The following is a 17,813-nucleotide window of genomic DNA, read 5'->3' as shown; positions in this document are numbered from 1 at the left end:
TGGTGTTCTTTAACACAGAACATAGATGTAGAAACATGTAATTCACTTACCGTGTTCCTGGTGTTCTTTAACACTGAACATAGATGTAGAAACATGTAATTCACTTACCGTGTTCCTGGTGTTCTTTAACACAGATCATAGATGTAGAAACATGTAATTTACTTACCGTGTTCCTGGTGTTCTTTAACACAGATCATAGATGTAGAAACATGTAATTTACTTACCGTGTTCCTGGTGTTCTTTAACACTGAGTACAGCTTGCAAAAACGTGTGCAACTTTCCATGCACATAGCATTCTTTACACAGTTTCTTCTTATCCATAGCTGACGTTCACTTCTCAACATGTGGTCTGTACCATTTCAGGGGCACCTGTCTCCAGGTGGCCCCAGTGTGGTGTGAGTGATTAATATCTCGCTACAACTCACCAGCCACAGCCGGCGGGATGCACATAGACAATGGAGGTAAGAGGACAAGTGACACACAATCTGTGTCACAGAGACGTCACACATCACAGCCTCTGTATTACATGTCATGTTGTAGTGTCAGGATTACAACAGATGTGTGTTGATCTGTTTTACAGATGTGATAATGACTACTCAGTGATCAGTGTTATTGAGACCACAGTCTGTTATATCAACAAGAGTCAATCAGGTTTAAACATGTCGAATCGAGAATGAAATGATTCAAGATAATAGTTATGGGGAATAATGATAAATGGAAAAGATTCTTTTGTATCAAATCATTTTCATAAAGCAGATGAGATCAAAGAAAAGTATCAATATTGTTTGTTTGTGTGTTTGTTTGTTTGTTGTTTAACGCTGCACTCAGCAATATTCCAGCTATATGACGGTTGTCTATAAATAATCAAGTCTGGACCAGACAATCCAGTGATTGACATCATGAACATCCATCCACTCAATTGGGATCAATGACTTCCATCAACCAAGTCAGCGATCCTGACCACCCAATCCCGTTAGTCGCTTCTTATATTAACAAGCATAGTCACCTTTTACGGCAAGCATGGGTTGCTGAAGACCTATTCTACGCCAGATCTTCAAGGGTCACATTGTGTGTTCATGAATACTTCAAACAAATGAAAGATTTCAGCATTCATGTCAATGCAGGTGCCTGATCATGTTGTTAGAACAGCTACTTACTTTCTACACAAATGAGTGAATTGGGATTTATGCTGAAAGTATTTTAGAAATATCACCCATGAGCATGGGATTCAAACCCAGGACTGGGGTTCCTTGCAACTAAGGGGCCTAACTCTCAGCACGTCAGCCCACATGTAAAAATATACCCCTCCTATAAATAGGTCTGATGGATAATAACATCTTGTATGTATTATAAGGAATGGTATAGCAGTGTTGGGAATCCATTGGGGTTTTATCATTCATCATTGTGGTTATTATCAGTTAGTTCCATCAGATCAATCATAGATTATAGTCAAATATCCTTTTCTGTGTGTAGTTTCAAGACATTACATGTCAAAAATTTTACTTGATTTTGAGGTTGTTATTCCAAGAATGAAAACACTGGTTGTTGATTGTCTACAGATGATAAAATGTGTTCATGAGTATAAATTTACAGAAGAATGTTTGAAAATTTGAAAACAAAATTGATTTGAAAAAACCCCATTTCCTCTCCAAATTTGATTATTTTTATAACCAACACTCACACGCATTGCTTCGGTGTTGGGTAACCAATCAGTCATTCATTATAATCAATCATCAGCACACCACTATAGGACATATACATTTTATCCCCTCTTTGGATTAAAACCCAGGTGCTGATCATGACTAGCAACCTCATGAACCACTAGACCACCCATTGTCCCCTTTAACTGTGATACACATGGACTATATTTTGAACATTGCTGAAAGTATTCACCCACTAGATCACTACACAACTTTGGCCACTAGTCCGAAGCCCGAGTCTAGTAAAATTCAGTTCAGTCTAGTCTGAAGCCCTAGTCTAGTAAAATTCAGTTCAGTCTAGTCTGAAGCCCGAGTCTAGTAAAATTCAGTTCAGTCTAATAAGTTCCAGTAACAAAACTCAAATTAATGACCCTAAAATCTCCCGAAAATGGAGCCAAGAGCCAATACTCAAAACTGTCCAGCACCAACTGCGACATTGGTGTATCAACTCACCCTGAGCATCTAACAGTTGGACCAGCTTGGCAACTATCTTGGCTCTCTTAACATTTGGAGGCTTCGTCCGCTTCATTCTAAATACTCCTTCATAGTAGGAACAGTTGGTAGGATGCATGATCACCACAGCCCCACTTGTTGCAAGTCTGTACCCCCGACATGCCATATCACCACCGCCCCACTTGTTGCCAGTCAGTACCCCTGACATGCAATATATATCCCCTGCGACATGCATGCACTCAGTGCAAGGTGTGGATGAGTGGAAGATCTACACCTTGAATTGTCCATGCTCATTACTAAAGTCAACACACCCAGTCTGCCTGTATGGTCAGCTTGTAACTACAGCAAATAGAAACCTGCCTGTGTACATAGTGCAGACAAAATATTACAACCATATTAGAGCCAATAAACTGTAATTTTTACGACTGATCAACACTTGAATTATATGTCAAGTAAGTTGCTCTACCCAGCATGTGTCGATGGACTGGCATCAGCCTGAGGTCAGTGATTTCATATATAAAAACAGAGGTTAGGGACTGGTCATTTATTAAAGGGGAGGAGAGGAGGGAGTGTATGAGTGTGTATGGGTGTGGGTGTGGGTGTGGAGGGGTTTGGGGGGGTGGGGTGGGGGGGGGGGGAGAGGAGAGGGTTGAGTGGGGCTAAATGACAGCGAAAGAGGTGGGGTGGGGGCACCCAAAAATGATAAAATATTACATGTATTTGCAGGGGGCCATGAAAATATATTACATAAAGGGTGGGGGGATCAGCCAAATATGGTACAGTTCTCAGACCAATTCTTTTCTCCCAAATAATTAATGACCAGTCCCTTACTGTGTACAAGGCATTCCCATCTTATGGCAGTTTGTTTAAGAATTCCTTTGACAAGAATTGAGTGTCGATGTCATTTTATTAAGGTAATCCTGTAATTGTTGTAATCAGTTTTACGGTAAATGGTAGCACAAAGATTTCAGCAAAGAATTCAATCAATCAGCAGTCAGTGGCCTGACATGTCAAAGCCAAGGTTACCAAGGTTACTGGATAAAATAAGGCAGTACCATCCTCAATTACCCAGTATATAATATCTCCATTTATTTGGATAAACACCTGGACCCATTCACCAACATGGATTCACTTCAGAAGCCATGCATCTTCCCGAGGCAAAAGAGTTAACTTGACTATAAAAGTCCAGTTTCCACCCTTGCCAAACTAGACTGGAATTCCTGGGCTCAATGGTAGCGCCACCAGTGGTTATTATGAGTTTTGTCCCTTCTAAGCCTCTCCTTTGGACCAATCCGATTCCATCACCTGCATTTGTTTCAAACAAAATGGTGGGGCCCCGTCAAGATCATCTAGATCTATCTACATTGTGATAAAACGGGTCTTACATTGCTAAGTGCATCAAATCACGCGAGCACTTTGATTAAATACATGAAAACGTTTGGAAAATATCTGTTGACAACGAGTTAGCAGTGCACATGCTTTGCAAATCCTGCAATCGACCGAAATCTGCATGACAGTTTACGAACCGGATTTCGATTTCGTTGCATGATTTTGATTGGACTATGCATAGACTTGTTAGTCCAGCCAATAATACCAGGGTGGAATCTGGACTTTTAAAGTCAGTTAACTCTCTTGCCTCGGGAAGATGGAAGTCATGTGACCATTCCCATCTCACTAAGATACGAGGAATTTCTCTCACTCAGGATCTGGATCTGATAGGAAGGCTATATGTAGCAGCATGTCCTTCGAATGCAGATTGAATAAATGGATCCAAGGTATGTATTATTTCAGAATGGAGATGTAATACAGATAGTTTGAGGATGAAGCACTATCATCTTGTTGCAAACTGATTCGGATTTCCTTTATTATAGAAGAAATAAGTGTCTATAGCACTATCACAATTAAAGTAAACCTGTCTTTCATCATGGTACCATTAATCAGTGTTACAGGAAGTGCTCAGAATAACACTTTCTTCAGCATAATTGAAACATGGGAAGTGAAATATTTATAGAACCTACGTTGGACGTTGTGTGGAAGTCCAGATTATGAGATTACCAGAGATTTCACATGAGAATAGAATATGCACTTGGAATTGTGGGCAGCTGCAGGCCTTACAGTATTTAGCTTGGTTTACACATCCACGAAACTTAAAAATTGTAAATCAAGATGAAAAAATAATCAGAATGACAAGAGTAAAAATCGCTTTGACAAAAAACTTTTTCCTCACAAAAAATGATCATTATATTTTTTTCACCTACTGATCCAAATCAATCTTTAATATGATTAAAAAATTCTGTACATGGCGACTACTGACCATATTTTTCTCTATCAAGATCCGTAAAGCAAAAAGAAAGAAATTGTTTGGCCTCACATAAACATGCATTATGGTTTCCTCACAAGCATGATAAACATGACATATAGGGAGATATAGCTCCATATTTATAATATAGGTCTTGATTTCCTGCTTAAAATGTTCAAAATAACACGATTTAACAAAAATCTTTCGTCAAAATATGAAATTCATCATATACGAGGACAGTACCATAACTGTAATTTGATTGGCTGCCTTAGGTCACGTGCTCAAATTTGACCAATTATGAATCTTGAAGCAGATTTTGACAAGAAAGCGTCATTAGAAAACAATTTTTATCCAATAAAATCGCACATTATAGCTATGCAAAGACTCCAGGCGATGTTTACCCATGTAGATGACAAAACACAAGCTTTCTAGTGATGTGTCATATGTCAGTCTTAGACCAACGTGTTATTCGTACAAAGCCTCGAAAATGGAGGTATGTCTTCATGTTACTGAGCGGACAGCTGCTGTTATCGGGAAATGGGTGATGACAGATACTATTAATAATTCTTTTTAAAATAATGTTCCAATTACGTAAACAATGAAAATAAAAAGGAAATAGGTAAGTGGATCTTATATGTGCCGAAAATCGTCAAATTTTCGCTTCCTCGGTCCTTAATCTGGACCTTACGAATGTGTTAGCTTACATGTTTATATTTACAAGAAAAGTTGTAAATGCATTATTTAAGTAATGTTATAAACATAACTTTCATATGTATAAACAATAGGATTAGACCTTTCAAATGGTGTGTAACATATAGTAGCAAAGATGTTTTACAAGCAGATATTTTCTGTGATGAATGTTGGCTTCATCTATCATACAAGAGCCTCTGAGAACTCAGTGTCACAGCAGTAAACGCTTCTGGTTGACTGGTGTTGAAAGAGTTAAGGAAAGGTTTGGGTGTGTTAGGGGTATGTTTGGGTGTGTTAGGGAAATGTTTGGGTGTATTAGGGGTATGTTTGGGTTTATTAAGGGCAGGTTTGGTGTATCATGGGTATGTTTGGGTGTATTATGGGTACATTTGGGCTTATTAAGGGTATGTTTGGTGTATTATGGGTATGTTTTGGTGTGTTATGGGTACATTTGGGATTATTAAGGGTATGTTTGGGTATGTTAAGGGTAGGGTTTGGATGTGTTAAGGGTAGGGTTTGGGTGTGTTAAGGATAGGGTTTGGGTGTATTAGGGGTAGGTTTGGATGTATTAGGGGTAGGTTTGAGTGTGTTAGGTGTATGTTAAGGTGTATTAGGAGTATGTTTGGGTGTATTAGGGGTAGGTTTGGGCGTGTTAGGGGTATGTTTGGGTGTGTTAGGGGTATGTTTGGGTATATTTAGGGCAGGTTTGGTGTATTATGGGTATGTTTGGGTGTGTTAGGGGTATTTTTGGGTGTGTTAGGGTGTTAGAGGTGTGTTTGGGTGTATTAAGGGCAGGTTTGGGTGTGTTAGGGCAGGTTTGGGTGTGTTAGGGTAGGTTTGGGTGTGTTAGGTGTATGTTTGGTGTATTAGGGGTAGGTTTGGGCGTGTTAGGGGTAGGTCTGGGTGTGTTAGGTCGTTTGACATGCTCAACCTGGACAGAACACATGCATATGGGTGCACTCAAACAGTTACACGTGTACAAATATACTCAGTAAATTTCATGATAAGTTTGAGATTCAGACAAATAACCAAAACACACAATGACAATATGCAGCAAACCGGGTCAACCTACTGGTACCAGGTTTACTGTGAAAGGGAACTAAGGGAAGGAGGGAATACTGTCTACATGGTGGTAGCCCATCCTCAAAACACTCATTACTTATGCTGTCACATGTAGTCACACATACAATAGCTCTGGGTATTTATTTACGGAGTTGGAAACATGACACCAACACAGACAGGTGCTGATCACCTCCCTATATTTGGCTGCTGGCATACATTTCTGTTGATGTTATTACATATGTCAAATATTAGTATAAGAAAAGTGAATATTGAACGAAAGAGAATATAAATGCAATAAGAACAGGATAAAAATATATATCAGCTAATGTTTAATGTAAAGTAGTTATGGTATTGGTGTATATAATCGAAAAGTTTTGAAAATCCACTAGAATAGGCAGGCATATGACTAAAGCAGAATCTGATGACCATGCACCGCATGTGTTTTATTATCAAAAGCATTGGCCATTAGCTAATATCACCATATCAAGCCATCAGCTAACACCTCACATATGAGGGTTTACTAGATTCCTGCTGGTACCCTGATTTGTGAAGTCAATTAGTACACATGCTGCATGGTCCAGGACTCACCCAATGAGAAGAATATTCACCAGCCAGGGACCACGCCAGCAGGGTGAGCGAGTGAATTGTTCATTATTAGCAAACACTGTAGCTATCAGCAGCCAGTATTTTGACTGAAAATATTATTGCATACATAATACTCAATAAGCAACAATAGACAACAAAAGTTGAATCTGCCCTTGGTGATGCAGCCTCATGTACAGACAATGTTTGAAACAAGCATGAAAGTCAAAGGGTCCTGTCATAACCGGACCGCCTCCATGGTCTAGTGGTAGAGCGTCCTCCCAGAGAGAGGAAGATCCGGGGTTCGATCCCAAACCGCGTCATACCAAAAGAAGTTAAAAGATGGTACTTGTTGTTACCCTGTCTGCACTCGGCATTAAGGGGGCTAAAACAAGGACTGGTCGGCTCGGAGTCAGTATAATGTGTCTGAGTGGGGTATTCATGTTGAAAATGCGGCATGGTATCTCAGTGGGCTAGCACTATAAAACGACATCAGTCCGGTCTAGTACAAGAGCACGCACACGAGCACGCACACGAGCACGCACACGCACATGCACACGCACGTTGCTATATAAGTGCAATAATCTTGGACGCGACGTTAAACCCCATTTCACCTCACCTCACCTGGTCATAACCCTAATGTTAATAGTGCAATACTGGGGTGATCCCTATAGGTTCACATGCTTCAGAAAATCTCAAGGACCCCAGGGCTCCCTTAATTTCAAACACTTTGCAGACACACTCTGCCTGTTTCACTGTTAGCTCGGCCATCATTTGTTGAGAAATGCAATGTCAAGGTAGTTCTTGAAGTTGCTACAAATCCTATCAAACATTGTTGAGTCTTGACACGTCTACCTGTAGCTGATCATTGGAGTAATAACTGTCATAAGATGTATTGGGATTTTTGTGTTTAATAGTCAGGAACCACACAAGTGAAGATGCATGTGTCACTCAAACATACTTACGTTTCATCTTTGCTAATGAATTAGCATCATTTCTCTGATTTTCTGGAACACATTTTACATTTTCACAGGGAGAAAATAAACAAGTCTGCCTTATAAACTTGTTCAAAACATACAACAGGTCAAAGTTCATAACAATAAAGGATAATAAAGAGAAGATAACTCTTGTGTCAGAAGAATTCACATTCATCATGTACACAGAAGACATCACTGACAGCTGTGTTCCATCACAGTGCATGATGATATAGTATCTAATTAACTATTTTAGTCTCGACCTACCTGACTGCTAGATTCACCCTAATTATATTTTAAGGCTTATCAGCTCCATACCCATGTTTGGGGAAACGGTCAAGCTGAAGACCTGTATGACTCCTCTAAGATCAAGCTGACACACCTTGTACAACCGAAATACCGTTAAACTAAACTCACTCACTCACTCATTTATCCCCCAATACCAACAGACAGTTAGAATCTCTTGTGTGTTGTCTTCTTTCATTACCATGGTTACTTGATATACACAAACATTTATGTTTCATGTGAATCACATCTGTTGACAGTAAACTTGCACATATGTTATGAGAACAGGTTGATCAGTTTGTTTAAAAATAAAATGTTAAAAGAAAATACTTCCCACCGCACATTCAAAAAACAAAATGGATGAGAACCTAATAATTAATATATTTCACGCCCTAATGACACATTTCAATCCCAAGTGCCTATCACATTTCTATATCCAATCCTCGAAGTTATTCTAGTTAGATTACCTCTATACATGATATCTGGCCCAGATGCAATGTTAAAAAACAGGCAGATCTGATGGTGGAGATAAATGGTTTCCTGGGAGAAAAGCCTGCAAAAACTTTATCCATTTAAGCTCGACCATTCCCCAGATGAGTAAAGAAATCACAACTTCTTGTGGCAGGAAAATATTCTCTATACAACAACCACTTCACCAAAAATACATTGTTTAACATCTTCTTTAAAAAGAAACAAGAATCTTGTTCAGCATCTTTTATTGTTTATATTTCAAACAGCTGACAAGACAGAATTCCAGACCAATCTCTCAATTCCTTATGGAGCTGACAGTATGTCTCACCTGCAAAGTTATTGAGGGTGAAGTCGGCAGGCTGGTTGTAGCGTCTCATCGCGATGTCGTTGGAGTGGGTCTGGCGAAACACAACGGTGGTGGGGTCGCTGTGACCCACTGGTCCAGCGATGTGCTGAAACAAGCACAACACCAGATTACTGCACCAGCACCTCCCAGAAACACATCCCTTATACATCACCCTAAAGCACTGTAGTAGTGACCACTATGACATTCAGGGAAATAACTAACTCAAAATAATATGATCAGGAAAGTATTGCTACAATAACTATTGACAGAGGATGTTATTTTCCTGTTATAGCTACATGTCTGAGTCTAATATCAATCACTACATACTCCACTGTTGAAAAATTCTCACCATTCCTATTTCTCATCTTTAGACATTATCACTGCATCAAAATCAACAGTCTACAAATCCACTAATCTAGACTTAATACTAAGGAGAATAGAACAGGTTAATTCTACCATGATCCCTGCATAATTACGTAATCTTGGATTTATATCACAGTAATTTGAAAGAAAGACTTCTCCCAGTCTAAGTGCAGGTGAGTGAGGTAATTAAGACAGGTGTGTGACTCACCTGGAGACGGGGTTCTCTGGTGAAAGATGTGCTAGTAGGGAGTACTTGGAGAGACAGAGTAGAGGATATTACCTGGGTCTGTAACACATGCATGTTATACATAGTTAGTACTGCACAGTGAGCAGGGAGAGGGTTAACAGAGGATATCTCTTGGGTCTATAACACATGCATGTTATACATAGTACTTCGCCGTGATATTGCTGGAATATTGCTAAAAGCAGCGTAAAACCATACTCACTCACTCACTATACATAGTACTGCACAGTGAGCAGGGAGAGGGTTAACAGAGGATATCTCCTGGATCTGTAACACATGCATGTTATACACAGTTAGTACTGCACAGTGAGCAGGGAGAGGGTTAACAGAGGATATCTCCTGGATCTGTAACACATGCATGTTATACACAGTTAGTACTGCACAGTGAGCAGGGAGAGGGTTAACAGAGGATCGGGTGTAGGATGAAGACAGAGAGACAGTTGTTGATGACAAGAGTTCTGAAACAGCAGCCTTTCAAGAGTACAAAACATAATCAATGATTCAGTCTGCCTTTGATATATATATACAATGCAGAAATAGTAAGAGGAATAGAAATACTGACACTTTATGTCATATTTGAAATTCAACAATGTTGATTGAAACATGTGTCTTCTAAAGGGTCTACATTTGTCTACATGGGTCTACTGTAGTGTCTACATGGGTCTACTGTAGGGTCCACATGAGTCTACTGTAGTGTCTACATGGGTCTACTGTAGGGTCCACATGAGTCTACTGTAGGGTATACATGGGTCTACTGTAGGGTCCACATGGGTCTACTGTAGGGTGTACATGGGTCTACTGTAGGGTGTACATGTGTCTAGTGTAGGGTCTGCATGGGTTCACTGAAGGGTCTACATGGGTCTATTGTAGGGTCCACATGGGTCTACTGTAGGGTGTACATGGGTCTACTGAAGGGTCTGCATGGGTCTAGTGTAGGGTCTGCATGGGTTCACTGAAGGGTCTACATGGGTCTACTGTAAGGTCTACATGGGTCTACTGCAGGGTCTGCATTGGTCCACTGTAGGGTCTGCATGAGTCTACCGTAAGCTCTACATGGGTCTACTGTAGGGTCTCCATGGGTCTACTGTAGGGTCTGCATGGGTCTGCTGTGGGGTCTACATTGGTCTACTGTAGGATCTGCATGGGTCCACTGTAGGGTCTGCATGGGTCTAGATAGGTCAACTTTTAAAGAAAAAGAAAACAATACTCATAACAATGTGTTTTATTCAACATGTTCAAAGCAAGCTTAGTTTTGACTTTTTTAGTTAAGTTTCAAACATACAATACTTGTTTGACTTTCTTCATAATGCATGTATATTAGTCTAAAAAAATATTAAAACAAAATCTAAAATTGGTCTTGGCATCACTTTTATAAATAATGCATGAACAATTTCATTTCTGCATAGATGCTAGTGTCCAAGGACATGCAGCAGGCAAAATTAATAATGTTGCCAAAATCATATGAGATTAATTTCCTAAAACAGATGTTTAACATTATGTTTAACACAATGCCAATTTTCTATCACACTGTATTTAGTTCTAATTTGAAGAGAGGCTCGTGCAAAACATAAACTGGTCTTTTTTTAAACTCTAATTCATTGAAACATTTAGAAAACAGAGGAAAACTTAGACAATACTAACAGAGACAATACTAATCTTTTAACTTCATAAAAACTTCATACTTTTCATATTGTTACAAATAGCACCTGCTGTCTATTAATGTTGATCAATGAGTTACGGCTCCCATCGCATACCTTACATCACATTATTTTATTTAATAAATTATCCTACAGATACACATATAGCATATACCACAGCCATGTAATACGGTCAACTATTGATCATCTCATCTCAATGTCACTACCTATTCATAAGTACAAGCAATGTCGGTCTAGGTGAGGTGAAATGGGGTTTAACGTCGCGTCCAAGATTATTGCACTTATATAGTGACGTGCATGCACGTGTATGTGTGTGTGTGTGTGTGGCTGCTTAAACTAGTCCGGACTGATGCCGATTTATAGTGCTAGCACACTGAGATACCATGCCGCAGTTTTAACATGAATAACCCACTCAGACACAGTATACTTTCGAGTCGATCAGTCCTTGTTTTAGCCCCTAAATGCCGTGCGCCAGACAGGGTAACAACAAGTACCATCTTTTAACGTCTTTTGGTATGACACGGCTGGGGATCGAACCCCAGACCTTCCGCTCTCCGAGCGGACCCTCTACCACAAGACCACGGAGGCGGTCCAGTGTCGGTCTAGACTGAGTGTATAGACTACATATAGACACAAAACAAAGCCGTGATTACTGAGCACCAATTAATCACAATGTCACTGTCATTTTCATTATCTCATCACTATTGACACCTGACTCAGATTAAATTCAATTTTTTCTGTAGAGCTACAAAATGTTGAATATTGATAGGTTTTCAATCATTATCAAATAAAATGATAATCACTAAGGTTACATACCAAAGCGATCATTATTTGACATGGAGGCTATCACAAGTTTACATCTAACAGATACAGCTAACTTGACACAGTTTGATCAATGGCATGATGGCATACTAAAATATATGAGACATTTATAATAATATAGACGATAAAAACATTTTGATAATCATTGGTCTCCTGCTAGTGACAGCTCCAGTATTTACTTGTCAGTGAGTGGGTCATGCGTTGTATTTAATGAAACTGGATTATTGTTGCTGTCAGAAGCATTTCAGCTCTAACACCACGTGTCAACTTAATTATACTACTGAGGGAGGAAAATCCAAACTGGTGCAGATGATAAATGTCTACCACTTTTGTGACACCAACAAACAGGGCACAGTCCTGAATACACAACTATCATGTTTGGGACAATCTGAGACTGGAACCAATTTCTATAGTAGCCTGGCATCATTAAGACAGGGTTTAACACCACGCAGAAATGTATGTCAAGTATGCAGAAATGTATAGAATGGATGCAGAAAAAAATATATATTGCGTCCCGAGAGACGGCCAAATGCCAAAGAAATAAAAAGCTTCTGTAATTAAAGTAATTATTAAATTGTACAGAACAGAACACCACGATTTCATTACTTTACAGGAACCTCATATTTCCTGTAAGGACCCTTGAAATTAGTAATTGGGGTCCGCTTGACCCTTAGTTTTGTAGGTCAAGGTAAATCCCTGTAAAGGGATGCAACTCTGCACAGCAGCTTGCAGAACCTTAAAAGACTGGGCATTGGGGAGCCCCTAAAGTGTCAGTTACAGCTTGAATGACATTTTCGTCCAGCAGATTGAAGGCACAGAGTGAATGAGTAGCCATGTGTATTCAGCTGTATCAGAGAAGAGAGCAGTAGCAGTCTAGGGTGTGAATATGGCGTACAAGGATGTAACGTAACAAGCATAATGAATGCATGCATAATACAAGTCTTGAAGTGTATAACTAGGTATAGAACAAAGTAGAAATTAACATTAACCTGAGGCTTTCACAGACGTTACCACTGAAACACAAACAAGTACAAATCAAGTACACACCTGATATAGTATGACAATAACAATAATTAATAACAAAATAATAATAACAAGACAAAAAGTAAGCAGGGCTCCCTAATGCCCCCCCCCCCCTTAACATCGACTTATCATCAAGTCAGTAAAGGCTTCAGTTAATGTCAAAGTCTGTTCTCGTTTTGTTTACATTTTGTAGTTTATCGGACATGTTTTGGGACAGTTAAGTATGATGAGGGCTGGCAACATTGGAACTTTGGAAACTAATTTATACACTAATGGCGGCAACTTAGTTAACCCTTTATTTGTGGAAACAAGGTAGTGGACATAGGTGGAATATTGGACAAATTGTTATATTTTGTTGAAGTGTTTAAATAAACTTAGGAATTAGGGTGACTGAGTTTTCTATTTTATTCAGAACTTGTACAGATGATGGCATGATACAAGGACTGAGCGACAAGCTGGGCTTACGCTGTTTAGGCTTGATATTGAGAATTGCAGGTCAGCTTTAAGGAAACTTCAAGTGGTAATCTTACACATTTATCACAAGCATTGATATGGTAGCTGACAAGCCAAGGATAATAATAGAGGGACATCTTGGATCTCATCCTACATTCAGGAGATCCTTGTAGTGCTAAGGCATGTAACTCTACAGAGTGATTTGAAGTACACAGTACACCAAGTACACAGCCATCTATGACTGACAATGAGTAACATCTGTATCAACTTATCATCTGTATCAACTTATCACCTCACTTGACATGGTCGGCAGGGGTAGAAACTAACAGTTTTAGTCCACTAGTCCTTATAATGATAACATATAGTAAAACATGTGAAAAGGACAAACTTTGACCTTAGGATACCTTAACTATAGGACAGTTTGGCAAGGGCTACGGGACAAGTGCCAATTTCTAACACTGGTCGGTGTCATCAAAATAATCAAAATAATTTACTTGTATCAAGAAAATGCCATAAGAAAATTATTTTGATTATTTTGATGACACCGACCAGTGTTAGAAATTGACAAAATTTTCAAAATAATTTTCTTGTGTCCAAGGAATATATACTATATATTCCTTGGCCACAAGAAAATTATTTTGAAAATTGTAGAAACTTTCATTCATATAGAATTTACATTGATACTGTACATATCTGTGTATTAACATATTCCTGACATTCTAGGATTGTGAAACTGTTCCGTAGATAACCAACTCCCAGCACCGAGGTGACATCCTAATCCTACTGTAGGTAATCTGGGGTCAGCAGACCCTGACTTGATTACCCGGTGTGTCCCAGTGGGAGGTGTGAAGCTATATGTTACTGTGTACTTGTGACAGTGTAACTCACATATCAGCTTACAACAGCCACGTCTAGCAGGTGCTCACATTGTGTATTACCCTGTCAAAGAGGTGGATTCTGTCATTTCATGCAGAACTTAATCCCAACAACTCAGTTCTATTGACTGCAGTTGAAAATCATAAACTGTTAATACGGTGCGATAAAAACATAAACCCCCTGTTGATATCTTTCTTTGACTTACAGAAGGATGTGATGGACTATGTAAGTCTTAACATGACAAAATCACCTGTTTCCATGGAAATTAGATAACATTAATCATGTTACAATAATGTCATTATTTACCTGAAACATGTGAAATAAATAATTGATATAACAAAATATTATATTTGGGAAAACACTTTCTTTGTTAAGTACAGATTCTTACTTGACTTACATGTTCAAAGCATGATAGAAATTGATCTGAACATTGTACTAGCCTGACCTAGTGAGGACACTCAAATGTATGATAAAACTGATGTTTAGTACAACCTCGAAAAGGTTTGAAATCAAACCAATATTTTTTTATAACATGTACAAGGCAATTAAATCATGCCTTCGCCGTTTCTACCACATATTTAGTATTGATATATCGACTAAGTATCATGATATATATTGAGACATTGATTAATACTAAAATTAATTATTATGTACCAAGGTATGTGTATAGATACAAATACAAATTTCTAAGTACCAGTACACCTGCAATTAATTGATTTAATGCTAAATAGGAAGAGCCATGAAAATGCTTCAAATTGAATATTCTGCCTTCTCTTTGTCCATCTTATCTATGTATTTTGAATACATGTCAAGCTTTGGTGGCAGTGAATTATTAATTCAGTATCAATATTAATAAATCTGTATCGATACAGCAATGGTATAAAAAATGTACCGATACATCAATATTGCAGTATATGCTGACATCCCTCCATAATGAATTAAGGGCTAAACGATTCATTGATACACCGGTGCATCGTGAGTTTTCACAATATGTATTTTTCTGTATCGATACAAGACAATACACTTGCTGAAATATATTACTTACTAATTAAATTGATTAATGCCCCCTACCTTCCCAGCGCTCTTGTCAGTCAAATATTGCAAAACGAGTTGAACTTAGTGTTTCTTGTTTACTTTTACAAATACTGTATCCGACGTAATAAGCGCCCTGGGCGCTCTCAAAATTAAAAATAGAGGGCTCATATTTGAATATTATTTTGGTGGAAAAAAACAGAGTTGAAAGATAGATTTTGTGGTTTATGCTGACAGCCTGAAATGACAGGTATACTTTTCTAGAATTTAATTGCCCATAATTAAGGGTGCATATGACACACGAGTGTGTATTATACGCGAATAAATAAGTCTTGTGAACATTGATCAATCGTAAGGCGTGCTAATTGGGATTGTTCACTAGCCAATATATTAGCAAATACTGCTGTGGGCGCTTATTTTGTAAAATACGGTAGCTGCAACGGCCATGTGTCTGCAACTAGCTTTTCCTTTAGAGCCTGCTCTGTAATATATAAAGAGTCAAGACGTTTCCACTTGACTTGACGTAATTATATGGGTATAGCTGTATCGTGACCTATGTATCATGATACATATCGTATCGTGACCTTATTGTATTGTTTTATGCCTATGATGAATATATATCAGTTGTACAAGATATAGATCCATATCAAAGCACCAATACAAACATGACAAAGATTTCACGTTACATTATCTGCCATCAACTGTGATGCTATCACAACAGACATGGACACAGCAGGTTACCTGATACGCCTCCACATGGTGAACATGAAAGTAAGGGAAAATGATATACTTTCACAGTGCTTTGTGTGATGTGATCTCATCAAAGACAATGCAACTGTATCAGGGATTTCATATTGCTGGATATTTTTTTTCATAAAGTCTTAAATGATACACCTTCATTCCATAACACAGCCCCAGAGATTCATGTTAGTCAGGTCGTCTTAAACAGCTAAACATTATTCAGGGCGATTTCAAAACTATTGATGCTTATCCTTATTGACTAGTAACGTTTATTTAGAATGTCCTAACAAATGCTTCATATTTTTATTTGTTGCACAGTTCAGCTAGATTAATTCTCCAAGCTGTATTCACGATTGGTAGAAACTGTTTACTATGAGAATGAAAGTGACTTGATTCAATTGCGTAGATTAAAAAAAAACCATGACATTCTAAGACACATCCAGAGTTATTTACATGCTTTACAAATTTTTACTGCCTCCAATGAACCCTGATTATAAGTAAATATAACAGCAATATTGTGATTATGGCGATATTACTTGATATTTGTCAAATACAGGTACCCATGTTGACTAGCTTTAACTGTCAATAGTTAACGTGACATTAGTTAAAATTCTGTCAATTAGCTCATTTGTCATGTTGCTCTCACATATTGTCAATAATATTTCACAATAACAGTATTTGTGTGCAAAAGCTGGAAATTATCACTTCAAACTTAAAGTGGATTTGTGAACATGATCAGCTGATAATGGTTATGAAATCTGTGTAAATATCAATGATTACCATGTTTAAGATGTATCATGTGTTAATGAGAATCACATAAATCTTTAAAAAATGATAATCATTGATAATTACACAGGTTTCACAACCATTATCAGATGATCATGTTTTTTGATAATTTCAACAAATGAAGCAATAGACATGCATGTCTCATAAAATAGATACATTTACAAAGAAAATGAAACTACATTGGATGCCTGAAATAGAAATGATTTACATCTCACAAGCATCTGCTAGCATGATAGCCTACAGCTTCAGTAATGTGCTAAAAAAAATTGAAGTATGTAGGTTTAGCTTTCAATTATTTACCAATTTATTAATGTTATTTTTGAAAGGACAATTACTTGACAGATTGATAATTGATTATTATTAATTAATGCCATTCTCTCACCTTTAGAAATAGAATAACATCAATATTGATCATTCAATAAAAAACTTCAAGAAAATAAAAACAATACAGACAGACCCAGAATGGAAACATAACAAATAAATAACATGACATTTATTAATGGCATACCTCTTTTGCAACTGTAAATCTGCTTCTGGGTTTACCGTAGTTGTACATACTTCAATGAATGCACTACGCTACGAAAGCTGACACTACAAGTAAAAGGCTGCCTAATGTCACTCGACGTGATATGCATGTTTTCATTATCTTGGATAATCTCCTGTCAATCAGAGCAACTGATCTGTCAGACTCAAACTTGTTTGCAGTTCAACGCTCGTGTGTGTAATCAAACAGCATGCACTGGTAGTGATTTTCATTTTTCAAAACATGCCTTTCTGTTCATTTCAAGGAAACCTGAAGAAACGTTTTGCTGTGTTGTCTCATCCCATGGATGCGAACCGACGCGTTAGAAACCCATGCCATCAAACACATTCCACAAACATTGCCGCCATCTTGAAACTTAGGAAGCTTTCTAACTGGGCATGCGCAACGGAAGCGGAACAGGTGCTTGACA

The 17,813-nt window shown here is 38.1% G+C and overlaps 1 protein-coding gene across 3 annotated transcripts in view; it reads right to left on the bottom strand.

Annotated features, from left to right (window-relative positions):
• The window catches only part of LOC139448021 (leucine-rich repeat-containing protein 49-like), a 66,715-nt gene extending 48,972 nt beyond the window's left edge, over positions 1–17,743 (bottom strand). Inside the window, exons 1-4 of one of the 3 annotated variants that reach the window (XM_071229628.1) lie at positions 17,631–17,743; positions 9,434–9,511; positions 8,845–8,968; positions 7,752–7,793 (exon numbers count right to left, since the gene is read on the bottom strand). In XM_071229628.1, coding sequence (XP_071085729.1) covers positions 7,752–7,793; positions 8,845–8,968; positions 9,434–9,511; positions 17,631–17,642 — 256 coding nt within the window. In that variant the 5' untranslated portion in view covers positions 17,643–17,743. Of the gene's footprint in view, positions 1–7,751; positions 7,794–8,844; positions 8,969–9,433; positions 9,512–17,368; positions 17,586–17,630 lie in introns of those variants that run through there. The other 2 variants (XM_071229555.1, XM_071229702.1) reach the window with 2 other exon arrangements.
• Between the last annotated feature and the right edge of the window lie 70 nt (positions 17,744–17,813).

This window comes from Haliotis cracherodii, unplaced genomic scaffold (genome assembly GCF_022045235.1).
Source record: "Haliotis cracherodii isolate W230 unplaced genomic scaffold, xgHalCrac1.p SCAF_1, whole genome shotgun sequence".
NCBI classification, from domain to species: Eukaryota; Metazoa; Mollusca; class Gastropoda; order Lepetellida; family Haliotidae; genus Haliotis; species Haliotis cracherodii.
This window is presented reverse-complemented; position numbering and strand designations above follow the sequence as displayed.